The sequence below is a fragment of the Lytechinus variegatus genome, chromosome 6 (assembly GCF_018143015.1).
Source record: "Lytechinus variegatus isolate NC3 chromosome 6, Lvar_3.0, whole genome shotgun sequence".
NCBI classification, from domain to species: Eukaryota; Metazoa; Echinodermata; class Echinoidea; order Temnopleuroida; family Toxopneustidae; genus Lytechinus; species Lytechinus variegatus.
In genome coordinates this window covers 16673069-16696807 of record NC_054745.1, presented here as the reverse complement: position 1 = coordinate 16696807, position 23739 = coordinate 16673069, and the positions used below count along the sequence as shown (strand labels likewise).

At 36.2% G+C, this 23739-nt stretch overlaps 1 protein-coding gene and 1 long non-coding RNA gene across 2 annotated transcripts; one reads left to right on the top strand and one right to left on the bottom strand.

Moving 5' to 3' along the window:
* The first annotated feature begins 1328 nt into the window (after positions 1-1328).
* LOC121417100 lies at positions 1329-2437 on the top strand. Its single transcript, XR_005970310.1, has 2 exons — positions 1329-1992; positions 2407-2437. It is a non-coding gene; the product is annotated as an uncharacterized LOC121417100 (long non-coding RNA).
* A 6954-nt stretch (positions 2438-9391) lies between these two features.
* On the bottom strand, positions 9392-22751 carry LOC121417590. Its single transcript, XM_041611327.1, has 17 exons — positions 22712-22751; positions 21960-22207; positions 21249-21377; positions 19867-20029; positions 19479-19524; positions 18848-19134; positions 17287-17302; positions 16771-17030; positions 16049-16177; positions 15503-15796; positions 15060-15308; positions 13583-13927; positions 13053-13273; positions 11774-11908; positions 11206-11350; positions 10547-10574; positions 9392-9776 (listed from the first exon to the last, which is right to left on the bottom strand). Exons 1-17 carry the CDS (start codon positions 22749-22751, stop codon positions 9479-9481), a joined length of 3033 nt encoding a protein of 1010 aa, XP_041467261.1. The 3' UTR covers positions 9392-9478.
* Between the last annotated feature and the right edge of the window lie 988 nt (positions 22752-23739).

Below are 23739 nucleotides of genomic sequence, written 5' to 3'. Positions count from 1 at the left end.
ATCAAGACCTTTCATGCGAACTTACTTAAAGCCTATCATGAACGAAATGAGGCCGCTGCCATGATAACACAAGACTTTGACATCCCGTTGCCAAACAAGTCGGTCTGTTGTCAAACTCCTGCACTGACTGCAAAAGAGGGGCCTTCCCAAGTACATGTCAATGAGGAGTTGTCAGAAACTCAAAAGACCCAACTTCGTGAAGTCCTTGGAGAATATGCTGACGTTCTCACTGACTTGCCAGGGAAAACCGATGTTATGACACATGACATCCAGCTTACATCGAGCGAGCCTTTTCGGAAGAAGCAGTATCCAATTCCCCATGCCTTACAGACGACAGTGAGGAAAGAAGTGGAAGACATGCTTACCATGGAGATTATTGAGCCGTCCCAGTCACCTTACGCTTCTCCCATTGTGCTAATTGACAAAAAGGATGGTAGTAAACGATTCTGCATCGACTTTCGGACCTTGAATCGGATGACGGTGTTTGATGCAGAGCCACTCCCTGATCCAGAACACATCTTTGCGTCAATATCTCAAGATTGTTATTTCAGCAAGTTGGACCTCACCAAAGGTTATTGGCAGGTACCAGTTGCTGAAAGTGCCAAGCCCTACACTGCATTCCTTACACCAGCTGGCTTGTTCCAATTCAGAATGATGCCCTTTGGCCTCGTCAACGCGCCAGCCACGTTCACCAGGATGATGCGACAGGTACTACAAGGCTTGGAGAAGACCGATAATTTCATTGACGACATATTGATCCATACCAAGACATGGGAGGATCACATCGAGGTTCTCACAGCACTCCTTGAGAGGTTGCGATCGGTTCACCTGACTGCTAAACCGAGCAAGTGCGAAGTTGGTTGTCAATCACTAGAGTTTCTTGGCCATGTAGTGGGTAAAGGGACCTTACGACCTCAGAGTGACAAGCTCCTCAAGATCCAGGATGCCAAGCCTCCTCGCACCAAGAAAGAGCTGCGTTCTTTCCTGGGCTTCGTGGGTTATTACCGCCGATTTATTCCCAACTTTGCGGCAGTGGCATCTCCACTAACTGATCTCACGAAGGCTAAGCTGCCCAATCGCATCGAATGGGGGGATAGCCAGGAAGGCGCTTTCAATGCATTGAAAGCGCATCTCGCCTCTTCGCCAATCCTTCAGTTGCCTAACAGTGATAAGCCATACTTTCTTCGCACGGATGCGTCGAATAACGGTATAGGTGCCGTCCTACTTCAGGAGAATGAAGAGACAAAGGAGAAGTTTCCTGTGAGCTATTCAAGTAAGAAGTTACTGCCTCGTGAGAAATCATACGCCACAGTTGACAAAAAGGCCATTGTATGGGGAATACAGAAGTATGAACCATACCTGTATGGTAGAGAGTTCGTACTTCAGACTGACCATCAAGCCCTGACGTATCTTCATCGCGCAAAACAGACAAACGCGCGGATCATGCGCTGGGCACTCACTCTTCAGCCCTATCGCTTCAGAGTTGAGAGTCTTAAAAGTTCTCAGAATGTGGGCGCTGACTTCCTAAGTCGAGCTGAGTTCAACGAATAAACCCCTGCATCGCTTGAGTCCATATTTGAAATTGTTCAGAATGTTTAAGAATGTTTTCTCATTCCAAAAAAAATTATGCTTACACAATTTTTTTTTTATCTAAGGAGGGAGGAAATTGTCAGAAAACTACCCTTCTTTGTAACCAAATACTTTTTCTTCATTTCAGATATACAGGAGCTGCAATTCGCTTTTCTTTGTAATGCAAATAAGTTGCTAGAGCAGGAGTGTGAGTGGTAGTGAGAGTGACTCTAGGATGGTTGAGCGGATTTGAATGAGTGTGTACAAGTGAATGGGTTGTATGTGAGGGGTTTCTCAGTTTGTCTCACTGCTAATTGAGGAAGCCATTTAGGTGGTCATAGAGGAAAGACTTCTAGCATGTCCATTCCTTATCAGCCATGTTACTGAATTTATTTTGAAGCCAAGCACTACCAAAGCTGAATTGTAAGTTATAAATTGTCTTGTTTTCACACTTATATAGTGATGTGTTATTCTCTGATGAATTTGATATTGAATTTTAAGGATGTTTTAGTATAAAGACTGGAGTTGTATCAGGCATAATGTGTGAAGATAGATCGATGATTGATTAATAATTGCCGCTCAGGATTAATCCTGATTTATAGTGGTCTCGTTACTGCATGTAAATTAGTTAACATTTCATTCAGTAAAACAAGTATTTACCTTAATCTTTAACTTCACTTAGATATTTCTAAATGATGATTTGCTTGTGATTTTATTGTTATTTGATCTAAAGTAATTGTGGGTGTCAAACAGAAATAAACTGTTACAATTGTATTATATAGAGGTAAGGTATTATTTGCATATCGCTATCTATGGAAGTTTGGATTGTAATTACAGGTGGCTCCTCCCTTTGGGGACTAGGACAGAGTATAAAGCCAACTGAAGGGTTGGACAGCGTGTGACAGAACTTCCCCCTCCTGTGTGATGAATTTATAACTTCGTGAATCTCGCAATACTGAGTGAGAGATGATGGCGTCAAGCCTCTGTGTGGTGGGGAACTGTTATGGAATCTTCGTGCTGTACCCATTTGCAACTCGCTAATCTTCAAAAGGAAAGTAAGAACAGTACCATCTGGCTATTACATGTCCGCACTACTTGCTTTGCCTAAAGCAAGGAACATTTACTTCAAAATCTCCGGACCTTGAACTCTAGCCAGCTTCCATAGAAGTCACACACAATTTTATTTAAACGATTTGATTTATGCAAGACTGGTTACTGAACATAATTTCCTGGTTATATATTTGTAGTATTTAATTATATTCTGATTGACATCCAATTTTAAGTAACTGATTTCATTAATTGCATCATGAGTACTCTGATAATAAACGGAGTCTAAACTTAACCTCCTCGACTCTGTACTCTGTTTGTGTCCAAGCATTTTCCTGACACCCCCCCCCTGAAATTTAGGTTGGTGAACTTTTTTTTCTTCTATTTTTTTTGCTTGTCAAAAATTTTTTGGTTAGCACCTCATAAAATTTAGGTTCAAATCCTTTTTGGGGGGCGCTTGTCAAATTTTTTACCTGTGTCCATCCAAAAATTTCAGGTGGACACCCCCTAAATTTTCTGGCTTCCGCTGCCAATGCTGACGCCAATCGGGCCGCGCGCAGTAAGCACCAACCGAAGTAGCATGAAACTTTACATTTGTCCCTAATTTACATAGCGGACATTAATAGAATGATATCATCAATGACCAATCAACGACGAATGTATTACCACAGACACTGACGGTGTATCCTCATCATTTATGATTCATAAACATTCATGTACTAGGCTACGTGTAAATGTGTATATATCAGTGCATGACTCCACTTTGAGCGCAAGGGGCGGGACAAATGATCAAATTTGCATCGAACTTGAATACTGATCGTCTCGCTCTGGAAAATGAATGGCATTAGAAAAATGACAACTTCTTCAGAAGCATACACTTGAAGTTAGAGTTTATCCAGCTCCGTCAACACTCTTATTTTGTGATGGAATTCATTTCACTTTTGTTATGAAATCTTGAAATTTTGTAGTCTCAATTGTACTCTCCCATTTCAAAACCTGGCAACCTTTAATTCATGACAAAGTGCAGGGGTTATACAGATCGACTGATAAATACCCTCATCTTTACTGGTCTCTCCATGCAGGGAAGGGCTGATGAAGATGATTTCGTCACAGCTTTTTTCTTTGAAGTACTCCCTTATAGGCCCAGTATGAAAGTCTGCAAAGATGAACTAGAATAAGTTAAGGTAATACATTTACTTTCTGTATTTTGTTTCTTTATGATATTGAGATGGAGTACAACCATGAGAACAGATGCCACTATTGGTACTACTTTAGCTGTAATACACGCCTCAATGAAGGTTGAAAAATAAGTAATCAGCACTCAATGCCAAGCTCAAAACAATAAAATTGTGTGGGTGGGCTTATTATTTCCATTATTGAGATTAAATACCGGTTTCATACAAGTTTCAGTATTTCCAATTTGAGTTTTGCGACTTCAGGTAGTTACTGTTCTGAAAAGTCTAAAATACAGTGGCTACGACCTAGTAGGGTCAGTTACACTGCTGTGGAATCGAACAGGTGCCATTCTCTTAATCCTAGCTCTCGCTCTCTTTCTCTTTGCTGTTTCCCAATTATTTTCCAGGTAACGCTGATGGTCCCCGTTACGGTACATTCTGGTAAATTACCAAAATGTGGCAGAGTGTTGTTGATCTTCGTGTCTGTGTTTCTAACAACAAGACTTTCTTGACATCAGAGCATTTAGTGTTTACTAGGTCATACAATCAAGGTGATCGCTGGATCGCTGCTGAGGTAATCTTGGAATAGAATTCGCTTAGATTTTGTTGTGAGTCTATTCGTTCAGGAAACACATCACACTCATTTAATTGCTTTAAACGCTGTTGCCCCCCCCCCCTCTTGTCATAAATTGACATAACAAGGAAATATTACACTGCAAAAGCACCGGTGTTGATTTCACACCAGCCCGAAATCTATTCATGTCCACACCAGAGAAGCGTAAACCAGTTTGGTTTCGGCCTAACACCAGTAGGTGCTTATACAACACCAATTACACTCTAAAAAAGGTTTACCCAATATTGAGTAAAATGGGAACATGCATGATGGTTGGGTAAGAAGATACTCAATATGTTGTCAATTTTACGCAATGTTGCGTTGAAATAGCCCAATATGGGGTCAAAAGATATCCAGCAAACATGCATGTTCCCTTTCTACCCAATATTGGGAAAAGTTTTACTCAGTGTTATAAAACAGCATGGGTTTGATTCCAAACTGGTGCTGTTTCAATACGTCTCTGGTGTGGACATATATAGATTCCGGGCTGGTGTTAAATCAACGCATAAGTTTTTGCAGTGTACAACATCACAAAAACATGCTATGACACAGGAATATATTGAGTTGTATAATGCGTTTATTTCCAAATGTATAATAGAAGTTTATTATCAAGAAACAGAGATCAAACCTTTTCAAAGAATGCAATACACCAAGTAATATAAAGTACGATGTTGACACTTACATTATTGTTTTCATCTCCATTCTCAAGATGTGAGATTATGATAAAATTCCAAATCTTGAGAAAGGTTTTTGTAGACACGTTTAGTCTAATCACATTGTTGTTGACTTTGTTTGATCCTTAACCCTATATAGCCCGGGGAGGGGGGCCTTTTAGGCCTTACCTCGACATTTTTCGCGATAATTTCTAAATGCAAGAAAATAATACGCTGAAATTTATGACTTTTTTTTCACATCTCCCGCACATTTTGAGACCCTGTTTGCGAAAATCGGGGGTACACTTGCGGAGATATAGCACATATTCGTGACCAATGTCACCGAAAATGACAATTTCCATTGACTTTTGTGTGTACAATGTATGGGTTTTACAAGAAGTGTTGTCAGATGAATGTTTTTTTTTCGTTTTTCCTCACACAACTTTCTTTTCGGCTATCACCAACTATTCTAGATTTAAAAAAACAATAAGAAATAGAGATTTCAAAACAAAGAAATACATAATAAATAAAAAACTAAGAAATACAAGAATTTGGAAACACAGAAGGAAACAAGAATATTATCGAGAAAAATTAGCATATGCGCATAATTACTATCATAATCTAATAATTATACAATTTCAATACAGTTGAGTGAGCTGTCTTTTAGATTACATGATTGGCTATTAACATGCTTGATTACATTGCATTTTCTCAAAAAATGGGGAGAAAACTACAAAAATGAAAATTCCTTGAAAAAACTTGAATATTTGCATAATTAATTAGATAGATAATAAATATCACAGGGATCACAAATTTGACAACGCATTCTTGTAAAATACATAATGAGACACCCACACACCAAATTTGGTCGCTATCGGTCGATAAATGGCCGAGATCTGAGGGGGGGGGGCTAATAGGCCCCCGGGCTATGCAATTTCAAAATAGCCTGGGCTATATAGGGTTAATGGCTGCTTCACAAATATTCCTACTCCTTTAGCATCACAATTACACTAAGAAAAAAACATGAGTACAATTCTAAACTACTTCAAACAAGTCAAACGAATCGTAAAGTTAAACAAAATAATAATCAGATATAAGCGTCTGACTCACCTCAAACTTGTGTAACATACGCAAAATTATAAAAGATTCTCAAATCAATTTATATGTACTTGAAAACGATATGGAATAGCATTGATATGAAAACATTATTATTATATATATATACAGCTTGTTTAGAAAATACTATCGAACCATCGTCGCAGAAGCTTTGTCACCATCATAATAATAATTTTATGAACATCATAATGCATGATCATTGCATATAAAGCGATCATTTCAGCTGCAGTACACATTTCTACATAGCTTGTCTCTACAACATCACGAAGCGTATATCGAATACCAATATTATATTTACAAGTAATTTTGAATACGTAGCTGTATTTGATTTTGATTGTTGATCGACTGTCAATTTTATAAAATCAAGGATAACCATGGAAAACATTACGGTATACTTTTTAATGTGAAGTATGAATGATAGAGAGCAAATAAATTGCACGAGACATCCTTTGTTTTGGAAATCCACTCATTGTTTCTTTTGTCAGCTATTCTTGTTCATGCTATATGAACGTTGTATGTCTTGTGACTTGTGTGGATAGTACAGAATAAAGACGCGTTCCAGTGGATGTATATTTCTATGAAATGTTTTCATCACGTTCAAAATGATTTTTTTTCTTGACTTGTTGATATAAAATGACTCAGCAAGTGTGGAATAACCTGAAGATGAAATGAAATAATCTTTGCTTATATCTTTCTGATAGGCTACCACTAGTAAGTCGTAAGAATATTTTATTTGACATTGAAAACGTGAATAACCAAGAGTGTGTGATAACTATTTACAAAAGCAGCATCGAAATATTTAAAAAGAAACAATATAATCTTTTTGTCTAAGATTTGTATGCTCGCTTGTAATTTTAGTCAAGTTCAAGTTTTAATTCTATTTTCCTTTCCATTATCAACATTATAAGCAAATACAAATCAAACATACATTATAAATATAAACAAATACAAATGAAATATGATAACAATGATTACAAATCAATTACAAGTTCCAAAATATTAGTAAAAATAGTTTTAACAGAATCTGATATGAAAATGAGTCACATTGTGAAACGTTTACCAAAAACTTTTACACGTTAGATGGCCTTCAGATCTAAATTTAATGGAATGATAAATAAAATTGTAGTTAGGTCAAATGAATCAGATGATATGACTATAACATTAATGAACATTATTTGTCCACCAGGTGGTACCTTTCATAAAATAAACGACAACTTGAAACTTGCAATCCGAACTGAGAATATCGGAGTTGGTTGTAACATAGGTCGATCGACGTTAAACATCTCGGTAAAAGGCTAATGAGGATTACACAAACAGGATATATAAGCAATAAAATGTAACAAACGAGATTAAAAACATCGAACAAATATATTTAAGCAAATCTGCAAATATCTTAGACTTGAAATTAGTAAATCTTTAATTCATACTACCTTACCCAATGACCGGGCCCAATTATGAATGAAGTAGGAAGCTAAAATTTGATACAGTATGTATCATAATGACAAATCTGCCTTTTATATAATTATATTTCCATCTTTCATAAAATGGTGTATACTCAAGCAGAAAATAACTATTTTCACTAAGAGATTTCACGCAATATGTTAGCTATGTAAGTATACACGTCATTTACAAGAAATAATTATATTTTAATCATTTTACACAAAGCTCCTATACTCTGTGCACTTAATTTCTATATTTTACTTTGCAAAATTCAAGAAAAAATAACAAAACCACGAAAGAGTCAGAATTTTATCAAATATCACTAGTAGTACTGCACACACTCACACACACACACACACACAAATCATATAATGCATTCTTGCAGAACTTCAGGGCCTACATTATAACTTATGACAAATGACTTCAGACAAAACATTTTAAGTAATGCAACATAAATGATATTTATAAAGTCTAGAAAGTGGTAAGTCAGATTGTGGGATACTAATGCTATACCACTTTCTTAGATTTAGAAAGAGTTACCTTAATTAGGAGCTCTGTATCTACTTTAGATATAAAACATTACGACTAGTAAGGCGTTGACTATACTATACACTTCGTGATAAATAGCTGCATGCATACACAGGGGGGGGGGGGGGGCATTCAAACTTCCATTCATACATTCTGGTAATATTGATCATTTTACAATTATTTTCATTTTCTGTCATCTCAAAATCAGTTGTTCATTTTTTTTGTTAATTTTAGCATTTTATTGTCTCATATCGTAACCAGTATTACAAGTAGTACAAACCACTGATTTCCTTTTTACTATCATTCCTGTTATACGCATTGTTGGACTACGTGTATGTTTGGCTCCCCTGATAAGCCCTATGCTTTTTAGGGGCTCACATTTTATGGGTAAATGCTTAATTAAATAATATATATATATATATGTGTGTGTGTGTGTGTGTTATGTGTCTTTGCACACATGAAGGTGGAGTAAATGAAATGAATGTGTAATTCTAACTTAATGTACAAATAATTCTCTGCATAATTTGAGTTTTCCCAGTTGGAGATAATGTCTGTTAAGGATAACAATTTTTGGCACAGACAATATAATTAATAATCATATTAAATATCATTTATAATTGCAGCTACAAAATAATTCTTTCGCAACCTTTGCCAATCACAAGCGAATGATTAAATGAAGCTACTTGTTGCTATAACACTTTATAGATTAGGTCATGAACATCGACGTATCACCAGCATGAACCCTCTCTATACACATACATGGTAGTATCTGTCATGTTGTAATTGAAATATACTATGTATTTTCTTTCAATTCGAAAGTCAAATATTCCTAAATTCTTGAAATATGGTTTATGTGCATTTGATATGAATAATATTTATTACACAGAGTAAAACTAAATATAGTTCCTTAAACCTTACAAGAACAATAACATTTAATTATGACATTACTGTCATGCACATTTTCCAAAGTTTGAAAGACGCACTCTGTATGCTTTGATAGTACAGAGTTAGCATAACTTTCATTTTACTGGAAAAGATCACAAAATGCGCTCCTTTAACAGTCATGAAAATGCGTACCTGACATGCAGTAACGAAACAAGCTGAATTAAAGTGTTGACTAAACTTTCCCCTCCAGTTCCTACTTTAGAAGACTATGAGGATCGACTATGCTAACATGTCTAATAATAATAATAATATGCAACATTTATATAGCGCTTAATACAAATGTCTCTAAGCGCTGCATACTATTACCCCGGCTTTAGCACGGCTACCCTGATCGGGCGCATCGAGCATTCTAAGGAATTTCTTATTCACTGAGCCACAACAACTCTACATGTCTAAGTGTCGTGAAATATGAATTCAGCTTCATTTCTTAACCCAACGGTCTCTAAAGCAAGTTGAAGTTTCTTAACCTGTTCACTAGGTCGGACGCGCTTTCTCCAGTCTTGAAGCATCTCTTTAAGACCTGCATTTGAGGCAATACTTGCGGAAGAGTCTGCTCTGGAAAGATACTTGCTGACCATCGAGTGGGAGAAACCTAGCTGGTAACCAAGCTCACTTGCATTCTTTATTCCAGAGACTAAACCAGTCAACACCTGTATCACGTCGTTCGAAACGAACCTCAATCGGCCTCTTCTGAATGTGGATTAAACGAAGTGCAGTCTGAGTTCAGTCAAGTTAGAGTAGACACTTCAAATCACTAATTTCATTAAAACTACTTTGGATTCAAGGTCAATTTTCATCAAAGATCTTGATCTGATATGTTCAGTTCAACTTTTCAAACCAATGCAAAAAGCGAACACGCTTAGAATTGTCAACATATGATAGAAAAGTCATGTGGGACTGTTTTATTGTTTGGCGAAATGCATAATTACCCAGCAGCAACAATAAAATTCTTCATTTGCTAATTGGTAAGCAATAACTCATCTACTACCAGAGTCAATTTGCACATGATTATGTTTCGTTTATTGGTGGTTATTTCCTTGCATTCTTTCTCGTCATCACAACTGGGGTTTATTTTTTATCCACACAATCTGCATCGTTATGTAAAAATTTGGAGCTACTATACTGTATAATTGAAATACGGACAAAATTCACCATCCAATTCTATTTGAAAAATAAAAAGCAATCATAAATGAATGGTTCAAAATTTTCCATATATTTTCCATCTAATAAGAAAGAAAAAAAATAAACGTAGGTGATCATAAAATTGGATTTGTGAAATGTCTTTTTTTATTTGAATAACAATTTTCTTTCAGATTATTCTGAAAAAAAATACGCAATCATTCTAAAAGATGATTCATTGGTCGCTTTTTTCCCCAAAATTTTCGCATTCTAACTACTTTTTTCTGATAACTTTCTAAAATTCTAACCTCATACGTGTTAAAAGATTTACATTCTCTTACCTTTGTATTATTTCGTAATCAGGTTCCACTGTAAAGGAAAAAGAAAGCCAACATAGCTCTTCTGGATTTAAGTACTCCACAAGGGTTATAAATGCACCATAAAATATTAATTTATCTTAATTGAATGATGTATGCCAAAGTTTATTTCATGATGGATTTTTTTTGCTAGGTCAAGAACATGATGCCTGATACATCATTAGCATTCTTTTTGACGTGATATCATGCAAATAGGATGGAAATCAATATGATTGTTTCAGTACTCTTATATTTAAAGTGCAATTAGCAAAATTTCCTTCTTCCGAATACCTACATAATATATCTATGTACATAAATGTATACATAACTACATGTATTATACACACACACACACATACATATATATTTATATATATATATATATATATGTATGTACACACTATATGAATATTTCTTATCTATGTTAAATTTGGAAGTCTGACTTTGAACGATAATTCCTCCAAGGTTTTAGTAAATATTAAAATTAATGTGTGATTGATACCAGTAAATAATTCTCTTTAAAATGGTAATGTACATGATATGATTACATTTCACATGGAGGTGCACTGCCTTGGTTTCGATGGTCTTTTTATTTATAAAAAATCATCCGTGTTCATTCACATATGATCTATTTTTTCACATACCTTCTTTACGGATATTAATTTCTTGTTCTGCAAGTGTGACCAGGCCTTGCTCAATGGAAACACGAACAATCTTATCATCGGTTGAGGACGGTAGATTGATGTTGATAGTATTACAACCTCCAGATAGTAGGGAACACGCATTAACCTTTATAAGTAAAGATATTGACAGTGGAATCTGATAATTGACATGATTTGCTTTCAATATAAGACATTGTTTACAATCATCATTTTATCTTTGTCGAACATTTTTGGCTCGTGATTTTTTTTTCTGCATCATTCTGTAGAGACCACATTATATACTTTCCTTAAAAAATGGAACAAGTTTTTCGAAGATAATAGTGATTATTAACAAGCGATTCTAGTGTAGATAGTAAGAACATTTTCTTAGTAATAATAGATGGGATTTATAAAGCGTCAAATCCACTCTTCAGCAGTAAGTGTTCAAGGTGCCTATTAAATTTAGGCGCTAAGTGCTTAGTAAATTTGCTTCACAGTAATATAATGTAGATATAGATTATATGCTACATGAAATCAAAGAGGGGTGACAGAAAAGTTTTTCAGAGCTTACAGTTTCCTGGGTCTTCTCTGAGCCAGTTAGACATGAAATCTTGATGTCATCTTCAGCAGATTCCAGATTGAATTTGATAGCAGTCGTGACTTCATGGAATAATTCCGACAATCTGCAATTCTGTCCTCTTACACCCTGGAGAAACGTTAAAAATCTAGATATTATGTGTGATTCACTGTTCTGATAAAATGTTTGCATTTTCTTTATCAAGGAAGATGCATTTATTGTATAATCAATAAATAAACGCAACCGTCTCACACATACACACACACACCCTCACCCACCCACACACATATATACAGTGCGTCCCAGAAAAAATGAAACCGAGATTAAGCGATGATTTATCATAACTTGATCACAAATAGAATAGACAAATGGCCTACAATTGTAAAGGTTAGAATCTTCTCTTTCATATGAAATTACTTAGAATTTTTCTCATTCACACATGAGTGAGCAAAAACAATTTGAAGAGGGTATACCAAAAAGTCATTTGGCGGGCTGTATCTGGGTTTCAAAAAGAAAACCACATTGTTAAAATGTTCAATATCTGCTCTTTAATTTGATACCTCAATTACAGAAAATGGTCGAGTAATAAAGTTCTGGTTATTTGAAACAAGGCTTGAATTTCAATAATTTCATAAAATCAACAGGTTCTACAGGCAAGCGTTAAAACTCACTTGACACTTCGTTTTGTTGACGATCAACCATAATAGCTTCTGTGGGAAACCGGCGAAACACGTTTATTCATTTCATTAATAATGCAATTATGGAAATACAAGCATTGTTTCGAGGGAACATAACTTTTTAACTTCTTGACCATTTTTCGTGATTAAGGTATCAAACAAAAGAGCAGGTATTGAACTTTTTAGGCATGTGATTTTCTTTTTGAAATTCAGATTCCCCCGCAAAATGAGTTTTTGGTATCCTTTTTGTTCAAATTGTTTTCCTCACTCATACGTGAATTAGGAATAATCTAAGTAATATCAGATGAAAGAGCAGATTCTAAGCTTTACATTGGTATGTCATTTGTCTATTGTATTTGTGATTAAGTTATGATAATCATCGCTTAATCTCGGTTTCGTTTTTTTCTGGGACGCACTGTATATATTACTGCTACACGCGATCAAATTTGCATGTACTTGAGAGCATCTCTTAGAGATGCGACAAGTTCTGCTTCTATTATGTTTAAAACATGTAAAAGGTCAGATTTTGCTATCGTGTAATTATTTTTCATGCATTGAATGCAATTCTTGATAATCAATTTAGGGTCTGTACATACTGTAGTGTTGCAAGGATGTGCTATGCAGATTCGCAGAGTGGGGTGTGAGGAGTTGCTGATGAAAAGAGGCTGTGATACTTCACAAATGAATTGAACTCCATGGATGTCGTTTGAAGACAAAGCGAAGTATTGAAGATGACGTGTTGAGAAGGTAACCCTGTCTTCTGAGATCTCAAAATCTCTTGTCGAGCAAGGAAACAAAGTCCTGTATCCATATTCTCCTAGAATATGCAACGATAGACGAGAAAAATACTTTCATGTTAAAGCCAGTTTATCGTGTTTACAGCTTTGTTAAGTAATAAAAATGACTTATGTTATTGACCTTATATACATTATACACGTTACCTTGCTATACATTCAACCATACCATAAAGCTTCACTACATTCGTATGTTTTATTTCTGGGGTACAAAAGAAAAGCAAAAATGCGACTGAATATGAATTTGAAAAGTTACACATCGACTCCCCAAATTTGACATCACACAATACAACCCATTCCGATTACAAAAAAGTATACTATATAAACATTACCTGGTCCTATTTTGCTATATAGCTTCACACACAAGTCTTGCTTCTTCTCCTGGTATTGATCTGGATCAATGCAGTGTGGAAGCGCTATAGTTGCAGATTTTAGAAGATCATGGTTGGAGGAACATCGGATGGTCGGTGTTACAAGAACCTCCCCAGGATCCAAGGGAAACTTTGACAAACTTCCTTTTAGGATAGTGAGAGTAACGACTGATCTCATTCCTTTGGGGATTGCTCCTGATGGAATAGATACCCGGATATCAGGTTCGTCTAGCTTCAGGTCTCCACCATCATGATCAATGATGCCATGTGTGAGATGATCCAAGAAACCTGGGTGGCTTGGTATTGCTGTTATTGTGAAGTACATGTTGGGTCAGCAAGCAGATGTGCATATATATTTCAAGAGCCGAGTTTTCAATGTGTTACATTTGATTATTAAAACTAAAAATAGCGTGATTGAGATAAAATGAGACATCAATCCATATGCTATCTCCTAATTGAATTACAATAGTCCAATAATTACATGTGGCACTTTTCCTAACCTTAAAATGTCCATTCAAGAAATAAACCTGCGCAATCTTCCAGATGTTCAACTTGATGTTGATGGTACACTCATAAGACCATCAGAAAAAATACGAAATCTTGGTGTCATATTTGATTTCCGCATGTCAATGTCGTACCATATCTCTCATATCTGTAGCACAGTCACTTTTTATTTAAGGAAAATTTCTAGAATCAGAAGGTTTATTGACCAGTCTGCCTGTCACAATGCTGTTCGTTCATTGGTTCTGTCTCGTAATGATTATTGCAATGGGCTCCTTTCTACAATTCCCTCTAATCAATTAGTTCATGTTCAACGACTACAAAATTGGGTAGCACAATTAATTTACAGGTTTCCCGGGATCATCCCCACTCTAATTCTCCTCACTGGCTTCCTTTTAAACAGAGAATTACATTCAAATTACTCTTGATTGTCTACAAAGCACTGAATAAACAGGCTCCACAGTATTTAAGTAACTGCTTGAATCTGTATACACCAACTAGAGCTCTTAGATCGGCCAATGATCACCTTCGCCTCACATATTCATTAACTCGTACATTAGCTGGTGACAGAACTTTTACGGTGCCGGCTTCAAAATCCTGGAACGACCTGCCACTAAATTACACAGTCTCCATCATTAGCAATCTTCAAAAAGTCATTAAAAACTCATCTCTTTCATACTTTGTAGTTTTTAAAATATCACATCTTATTAATTCATTGTAAGCGCTTTGGGCCTAATGGGAAAAGCGCAGTACAAATAATAATAATAATGAAGACACATGTTGCATTTGATTTTGACATGTTCGAATTTTATAGTTGAGTGCGCTGGTATGAATAACGAACAAAAAATGTTGTACGTCTTTGCTACAAGGAGCATACACATGATTCTTAAAGTACACTTTTGACTAATATTTTTGTCCCTTGACTGCTTAAACCTACCTCTGGCTATGTGTACTGCAGCATCGTTGAAATTAAAAGCTTGGACCACTTCAAGCAACCTCAGCCTCGTTCCTCCTTGTTTGACCCATCTCTGAAGCATTTGTAGTACCACCCGTCGTATCGATGCAGGTTCAAAGGTCAAAGATGAAGCCATCACCTGAAGAATTTCAGAAGCTGGCAGATCCAACCTTTGAGAGAGGTCGATGAGGTCTGGAGTAGTCCGAATTTTGGCACAGATTTCACCAATACCTGTTTTATAGGGAACGTAATGACATTGTAGGTTCATAGTGAATGACGACTTCTGTTTCCATTTTGCCGAAACACACAGTTTTAAAATTACATTTAAGAAATACATATAGTTTTCTATTCCATCCAACTTTCTACAAAACGTGTTAAAAGCAATACCAAAAGCGAGTTCAATAAAATTCAAGCTGTGATCATACCTGTTTGGGCATTTTCGATGTTGTATCCTTGAAGAAGCGTAGACACCTTCTCTTCATTTTCCTGTCTTCCAAGACGTCTAGACCATTGATGAAGGAGTTGCCATGCTAGTCTCTCCATTAATGCAGGGTCACGAGGAGCAATGAGAACTATGATGTCATTAACGTCCAAACGAAGAGCTTTGGCTAGTTCTAAGGCCCACGTGACGTTCGCCACCGGACGAACGACTGTACACAGTTCTGAATTACTAGGTGAACCTCCATGCCCGTCGATGTCGACAATAGTTTCATCTTTGTCTACGATATAATAATATATGGTTTGGTGAATGTTATTAGAAATTTCAATAAAGATTTGCCAGTACTATATCGATACAACGTGGTGCAATTTTTGTCTCTCAGTTTTCGTTCTATCGAAAATGCGTCTGATACTTACATACCTTTTGATTCGTTACTATGACTTTTTCCCTCTTTTTTGTTCTATTACCACCCCCCCCCTCTCTCTGTCTCCATCTCCCTTGATCCACACCCTCGCTTATTATTCATTCCTACCTGACTCTAAGTATTCGATGATCTTCCAGTCTTCATTCTCTTCATCTTCATCCTCTTCTGTTTCTTGAGGTGATGGGTCAGAATTCACATCCGGGTCAAGAGGAGTCACGTCATCACTATTCGCATCATCTGCATGATATGATTTAGAGCCAGAGGGTTTTGTTGCATCAAATAAAAAGCTTACCTAATAATAACCATTGATAACTCACCATTTGTACCGTAAATGGGTAATAGTTCGTTGTGTTTAACTGCACAACCCCTCCCATTTAGTTTCAAATTTTCATCCAATGTGCAGGTAATATAATTTTTTATAACCCTGATTTTTGACGAGGGCAATTTCGATCAATTAAACCTTTTTGGTCAAGACTTCCTGTCGACGAGAACGAAATATATGAAAAGTTAACAACAAAATTAAAGCCCAAACCAACCTTCAAAGTTTTTTACCAGCTTGCCTTCCATTTATGATGCGTGTTATTTTTTCTTAAAAGCACCAAGCAACAATTAAATAGTATGAATTGGGATGCTATATTATTAAATTATGCTGTAAAAAAGGATCTTGTAAATGAACCTTTTGATTAAAAATAAATCTAGTTTAGCTGTCGATTTCAGTTCGCTAATGTATTAAAATGCGTTACTGAATTGAAATTGACTTCTGAACTAGAACTTGCCGCCACATTTATCGTTTTGTGTGCATTTCCTTTTCGTTAAATAATTTCAAATACCATTCATGTCCGTCACGTTTGAAGCCTCATTTAAAGATTCCCAGACCATCTTCAGTTTTTCATCCGATTTATCTGATGATATTTGAGATGCTTTCCACATCGAGAGCATTTGGATATTAGCATCCTTCCTATTGTACAAGGAACGATGCTCGATGTGATGTAACTCTATGTCATCAAATCCCAGTTGCTTGCCAATCTCATAGAATTTCTCTTTGTTAATGTGACGGGAAAATTGTATTAGCTTGCAGTCCGAAATCTCTCTGTATCATTGGATTGAAATCATAAAAAACTATCAGTAATTGTTACCATCATGACATACATTTACTTAAAATAAACAAAATATTAAGAAATGTGACAAGTTTGCGTATTGTAATTTAAATAACAAATTAAAGTTTTAACTAATTTACAATAATCTTTAGTGTTTTAGTAAAGCAGTATGTCACACATATCATTTTTGAAGTTGCTGCTTTTTTCATTTGGCTATAATAAAACGCACTGCATAATGAAGACACTTACTCAGTTGGGTCAATATCTTGATGGACGTAGCCAAATCCGAGATGAGAGCAATGTTAAGAGAAGAGAAAAATAAATTTATGAAAGAAAAATTACTGATAAACTTCATTATTAGTACGCTGCCTAGATGTTAGCAAGTATGCCGTTCCTCCTACAAACCTATACGATCTTTAGATGCAAACGAGATGAAGAATTTTGGCATGTAATTATACAAGAGTTACAAAGAGTTAAAAATTGCCCAAAACCCGTACTGTCAATTTTTAACAATATTTTACAAACAAAAAGCAGTTACACCATGAATCTAGAAGCATTTTTTTCTGAAACTGGTTAAAAAAAAATAATTACCCCTTCACGGACGATGGAAAACTAGACTAAATCCATAGTTTAATCCACAAGCGAAAATAAAGGATAACGCTACTTAATTTGCATGTTATTATCAACTATTTGTTTGTGGGAAAATAAATTAATGCTTGCGAAATATATGTAGGGGAAGGCGGGGTAAGTTGTGACAGTTTTTGCTTTTTGCATGTTAGAATTGATATGATTAATAATCTTGTCGAAATAAGTACCTTGCCTTGAAATTTAATTCTTCTGAAATATTTTCCACCTATATATAACTTTCTATCCCCACACTCAAAGTCATCGTGACCTTTGACAAAAACAATGTCAAATGGCTCAACTTGCCCCATATATGGGGTAAGTTTGAGCCACCTTCTGGGGTAAGTTGAGCCACAAAAACTATGTACAAAATGTATGAGGGGAGAACCAGCATGTCAATTTTTTGTTTAAAGTCTTTTCACTTGCTAATTCTCTATAAATACTAACATCCTTTAAAAGGAAAAGAGCATTCATGTAAATTTGCTCCTTTCAGCCAGCATTTCAATCGATTTTTATGGTTTGTTTGATTTTTAAGATACATTACCATAGGAATTACCATGGCTCAACTTGCCCCATGCTGTTTGGCTCAACTTACCCCAGTCCGAACTTAGTGCGATAATTTTGTATCCACACATTTATTATGCATCCATCATATAAAAGACTATGACAAGAATGAAGATCCATACCTGGACTAATAATGTTGTTATCATGTCTTTATTATATTTAAAGACGTGTGTGTTTATAAAGCACTTATCTATTTCACACTCTTTTTTACTTTTTTGGCTGAAATTCATATTTTTCCCTCTAAAAAACTACTTTTTGTTTCAAAGTTGAAAACAATATGGTGGGGTTAGGGGTTATGCTATGGGTCATCAATACATGACACCACCACAATGTCTGACTCTTTCATTATTGGCCTGGGGCTGGTGGCTCAACTTGCCCCTATGCTCAACTTACCCCGCCTTCCCCTACTGTTATTGTAAGAAATTGTCAGATATCCGTACTCTCCATTTTATAGCAATATTTCCGATTTCTGACAAACGAAGATGCAATTACATCATGCAGCTGAGAGTATTTATTCTGAAACAAGTAACACAAATAATTATTATCGATCTCTTTAGGTACGACAGGCATTACAAAAACCAAAACTGAAACCAAAGTAAAATCAATAAACACTAACTCAAACCTGGGAAGGTTGTATCATTTGAAGATGAGTTGAATGATTCTATAATTGTGATGAGAGTATTCTTCGCTGCTTGGGTAGATGCTTGTCTCCCTCTCCATGCCAGTAGCATGTCAAAGGTAGCTTGCTGCCTATCTCTGAATCTCCTATACTCTACCCGATCCAACTCAGCTATGGTGAAACCAAGAGCTATGCCCAAATCATAGAACTGATTTACATCCATTGTCTGGGCTATTGTTAGGACGTCTACGTCCGATTGTAGGTCACTGTTCTTTACTTCTTCTAGTGTCCTAGAAGATGGATTAACATAAAAGGCATGGCTGAAATATCAAAGAACTGCTATTCAATATTAATAAATCTAAATTACTCCATTTTAAAACCGTTTTCCTTCGTATATCGCATATACAAATGGCGTGGCAATGTAATTTCAAAAGCCTTCGTCGAAACGTTGCCGATATGCGAACCTGACTGAAAGTTCACGATCATACTTATTATTGATGTCTTCATTATTCTATCGATTTAACAAACATATTACCTGAAATGAAATAAATCTTTATTTTTGTTTTCTAAACAAACATTTTGAGCTTCCTCGAAAAAGAAAACATGTTAACCGACATGACCGATGGAAACTTACCTAGTGATGTCTGTCTGTTCGGAGGGAAATTGGCACACAGGTTCATCTATTACAGAAAGAAAATGGAGAGAGAATCGGACATTACATGAACATTCCTCTGTGTTTTCTGTGTACATCAATAATACTTCTCTTATTTCATAATTCAAAAAATTACCTTCAGCAATAACAGATCATATAAAGTATGCTTATGCTGTCAGCGATAGTGTCAAAGGATGTATATGTACACCTTGTTATGATAAATGGTTTAATACCGTTCATTTAGTTCATGGAGCTGAATGACATCATGGACATGGTGGGTAATTCTTGAATCCATACCCTTATCCAAGTCTTTGGTGATTAAAATAAGAAACAACATTTTATCATTGAATTATGAAACATGAAATTTTACCTGTATATCTGATGACAAAGGCAATAGATCGTGATATCCCAAGCTTCCCAGCCTGTGTAATCGTTATGGTAATCACTGCGAAGTTTAGATCGTCTTCACTGGGTGGAACGTATATCGATATACACTGGCTTATCTTGGCTAGAAGGTCCTTAAGAGAAACGATCTGTTGGGAAAAAAATACAGCAGCAGAATTGAAATGCATAAACCACCAAAAGGTTGTGCCGTTTGGGCAGAGAGTAAAAATAATTTACTAACGTACATTTTTACTCTCCACGGAGCCAGGAATTCCTTCCCATTCATGTACGTGTACCGCCCAAAAAACAGAAACTTTCGCACCCGAGATTTTTACCTTCTAAAAACACTAAACCTAAATCTTGAAAGTGGGATATAACTTCATTTCCTACGCTATCGATTTCATTTTTAAACAAAAATTCATTTAAAAAACGAGAAAAATATTATGAAAAGAGGGGGGGGGGGAACTTGACGCTGCCATCTTGTTTCTCATTGTTCTTGGCTAACGTTACGGACGCATGCGTCCGTAACGTTATTTTAATGAATTCTTGTTTAAACATGAAATGTTTTACTTTTACTTATAGGTAAATATCATTCATTATATATGCCACAATTTATTTTGTCTGTATAAGTTCATTGTAATTATTTCTCCACATTACATTGTTCTGTTGAAAATGAAATAAATTGAAATTGAAATCGATAACGTAGAAATGTCGGAAATAAAGTTGCATCCCATTTGAATGATTTAGGGCCAGATCTTTTAAAATGAAAGTAGAAATCTCGGGGGCGAAAGTTTCTGGTTTTCTGGCGGTACGTGCAGATGAATTGAAACGAATCCCTGGCTCCGTGGAAAGTAAGCATACGTTAATAAATGATTTCTACTCTCTAGGAGTCCCCCTGGCAATTAAGGGATACTTAGAATAGATTAGGACGGGGGTGTGCGGCTGAAGGTTCAAAACCCATACCCATATTTACGGGTCATTTTAGCTAAAAGGGTACCCATTATAAGGGATTTATTAAAATTTGAAAAGCAAAAAAAATAAAATAAAAGAAGTTATCACCCCAATCTGGAGGAGAATATGGACCAATGTTTAAGGCCAGTATCTAAAAATTGGGGACATGGACCAATATTCAAGGCCAGTATCTAAAAATTGGGGAAATGTTTAGGGAATTTCCAGCATAAAACCATACCGCATGTTTAGGGATTTTTTTTCCAAAAAGCAACCCATCCTAGCGACACATCCCCGTATTCCTTATTTTGTGAGTAATTTAAATCGCTTTGGGATTAGTTTCATGCTAACAAGGAGCCTGATTGCTAAGAGCACCTTATTTGTTTTACGATTATCAAATAATTTCTGAAGCTTAATTACCTGGCTCTCAATTTCTCCTCCTTCACGATGGCACGTGATTGTGACGTCACCAGCCTTTGTTTCAACATTGAAAGGGACCGAGCGATGACATCTGTGGTAAGATTGTTGTCTCGACTCCTCTTGTGTTGTCTACAAAGATGATTACGATTGTATTTTATTTCAATTATTGAAAAATGAGAAAAAATATAAAAATCCATATTTTTAATTCTAACTAGAAATCTGAAGTACAAAAACTCCGAAGACTCATTTTGCCTGTCCAATTGACCTTCAAATGATTGATATGGTGTATTGATGTTATTACCAACATGCAATTACAGATGTGAAAAGTTTACTTTACTTGAGGTAATTGTAAAAAAATCCTGGTTTTTATTTACAACGGTGCTAATATCTTTAAGCAGAATTATCTTAAATAATTTTGATAAGAGCAATACTGATTATAAGAGTGATAATTATATTAAAAATGATGATAACAATAATAATAAATATTATCAATAATGGTAAAATGGTTTAGAGCGCTTCAATCATCACGTCAACCAATAGCATTCAAATAATTTTGTTCTGCAAACATTCACCTCATCTGACTGGAAGGTGGAAAATTTTCAATCAACAATTTCTCAAATGATAAAGGTCTTCGGGTTTTCAGAGCTGTTTTTATTTAGCGAATGAATGATAATTCTGAACTTATATGGAGCGATGATGTTTAATACTGACCGCTTCGTTTCCAGGTAGGTCGTTACACAACTGAAGATTAACTGCAAACTCTTGTCCTCTTTCGATCCTGTCTGGGACGTATGGAGTACAAATAAGTTGCTGTCGGATCACCTGTTGTTCGAGTGGAATCAGAACCCACCACTCTGCACAGTGGCCAATGTACAGCTCAAGATGTCTTTCGTAAAGTCTGCAGTATGGTGATGTGTCTGGTGAGCTGGATGATTGCTTCCTTAGAGTTTTCGGTAGATCTTGTTTTACCAATACCGAAGAGAGAAAAGATCAATGAAATGCACTTTATCACGACTTTCAGAAAGTCATAATGGTTATAAACTGTATAAATATCAGGAGCAGTAGTGTAAGTGAAATATTTACCTGCTTAAGGAAGCTGATATATTGAATGATGACAATGCGGTGTTAATTTGTTTCTAATACAAAAAAGTGTACAAATTATCAATAATGCACAAAGCATTTTCATTCCTTTGATGCAAGATACTAAGAAATGCAAAGAAATACACCTTTGTCAATTAAGGGCCGTGCCAGGAATCGAGCCCCGGACTTTCAATGTGTAGTCGGGCGGCTTAGACCACTCGGCCGGCACCACGCCGTTAATAGTGAGAATGATTACGATCGCTACCACTTGTAATTTTCCTGATTGTAGTGATGATCTTAAAAATGTCAAATTTGATATTTGGTGTATATATATAACGTGATTTATACGTCGAAGAAGGACTTAGGCAACTCAGCGACACTACTTTCTATGATGAGGTAGATCACGATCCTACAGATGACCATCAGCTAGATGTGAAGGAAACTGTTACATCTCTCATTGACAGCCAGAAGCTACCCAAGGAAGCCAAGCATCTCCTTCAGAGGAATCCCAAATCCGCCATTTTTTATATGCTTCCTAAAATACATAAGGTGGGAAATCCTGGGCGCCCGATTGTTTCTACGATAAACTGTCCCACTGAGCTCATCAGTGAGTATTTGGATAGTATCTTCTCTCCTATTGTGAAGGGCCTTCCGACCTACGTAAGAGACTCGTCAGAGATGATCCGGACTCTTGAGACTATCACACTCCCAGAGCATGGAGAGAAGTTTCTTTTCACTTTAGATGTCAAGTCTCTCTATACCATCATTCCCCGATCAGATGGCCTCAATGCTATTCGTTTCTTTCTACGGAGTCATCAATCAGCTAACAGACCTGACGAGGACACTATAGTGCGCTTGACTGACCTCGTTCTCACACGTTCATCATTCAGCTTCAATGGTAAATACTACAAACAGAAGAAGGGCGTGAAGATGGGTACTAAGATGGGACCTTCTTATGCTTGCCTGTTCATGGGATACATCGAAAGCAGGTTCTTGTCCAATTACGAAGGGCCCAAACCTCTGCTTCTGCGAAGATATATTGATGATTATCTTGGAATCGCAGTGTCATCCAAGGATGAAGTTATGGAATTCATTGACAGACTTGGCAACATGCATCCTTCAGTTCAACTTACCAACGAAGTGTCAAACGCCAGTGTGGCTTTCTTGGACCTCAAAGTCACTATCGAAGGCTCGGGTATCACCACGTCAGTGCATTACAAGCCCACTGATTCCCATGCTTACCTGAACTACGCATCTTCACATCCTCCTGCATGCAAGAATTCCATTCCCTTCTCTCAACTTTCTCGTATCCGTCGTATTTGTTCAGAGGAAGATGACTACAACCAACGAGCAGATGAAATGCAACATTTCTTCAAGCAACGAGGTTACCCGGATGAGATCCTGACTAAGG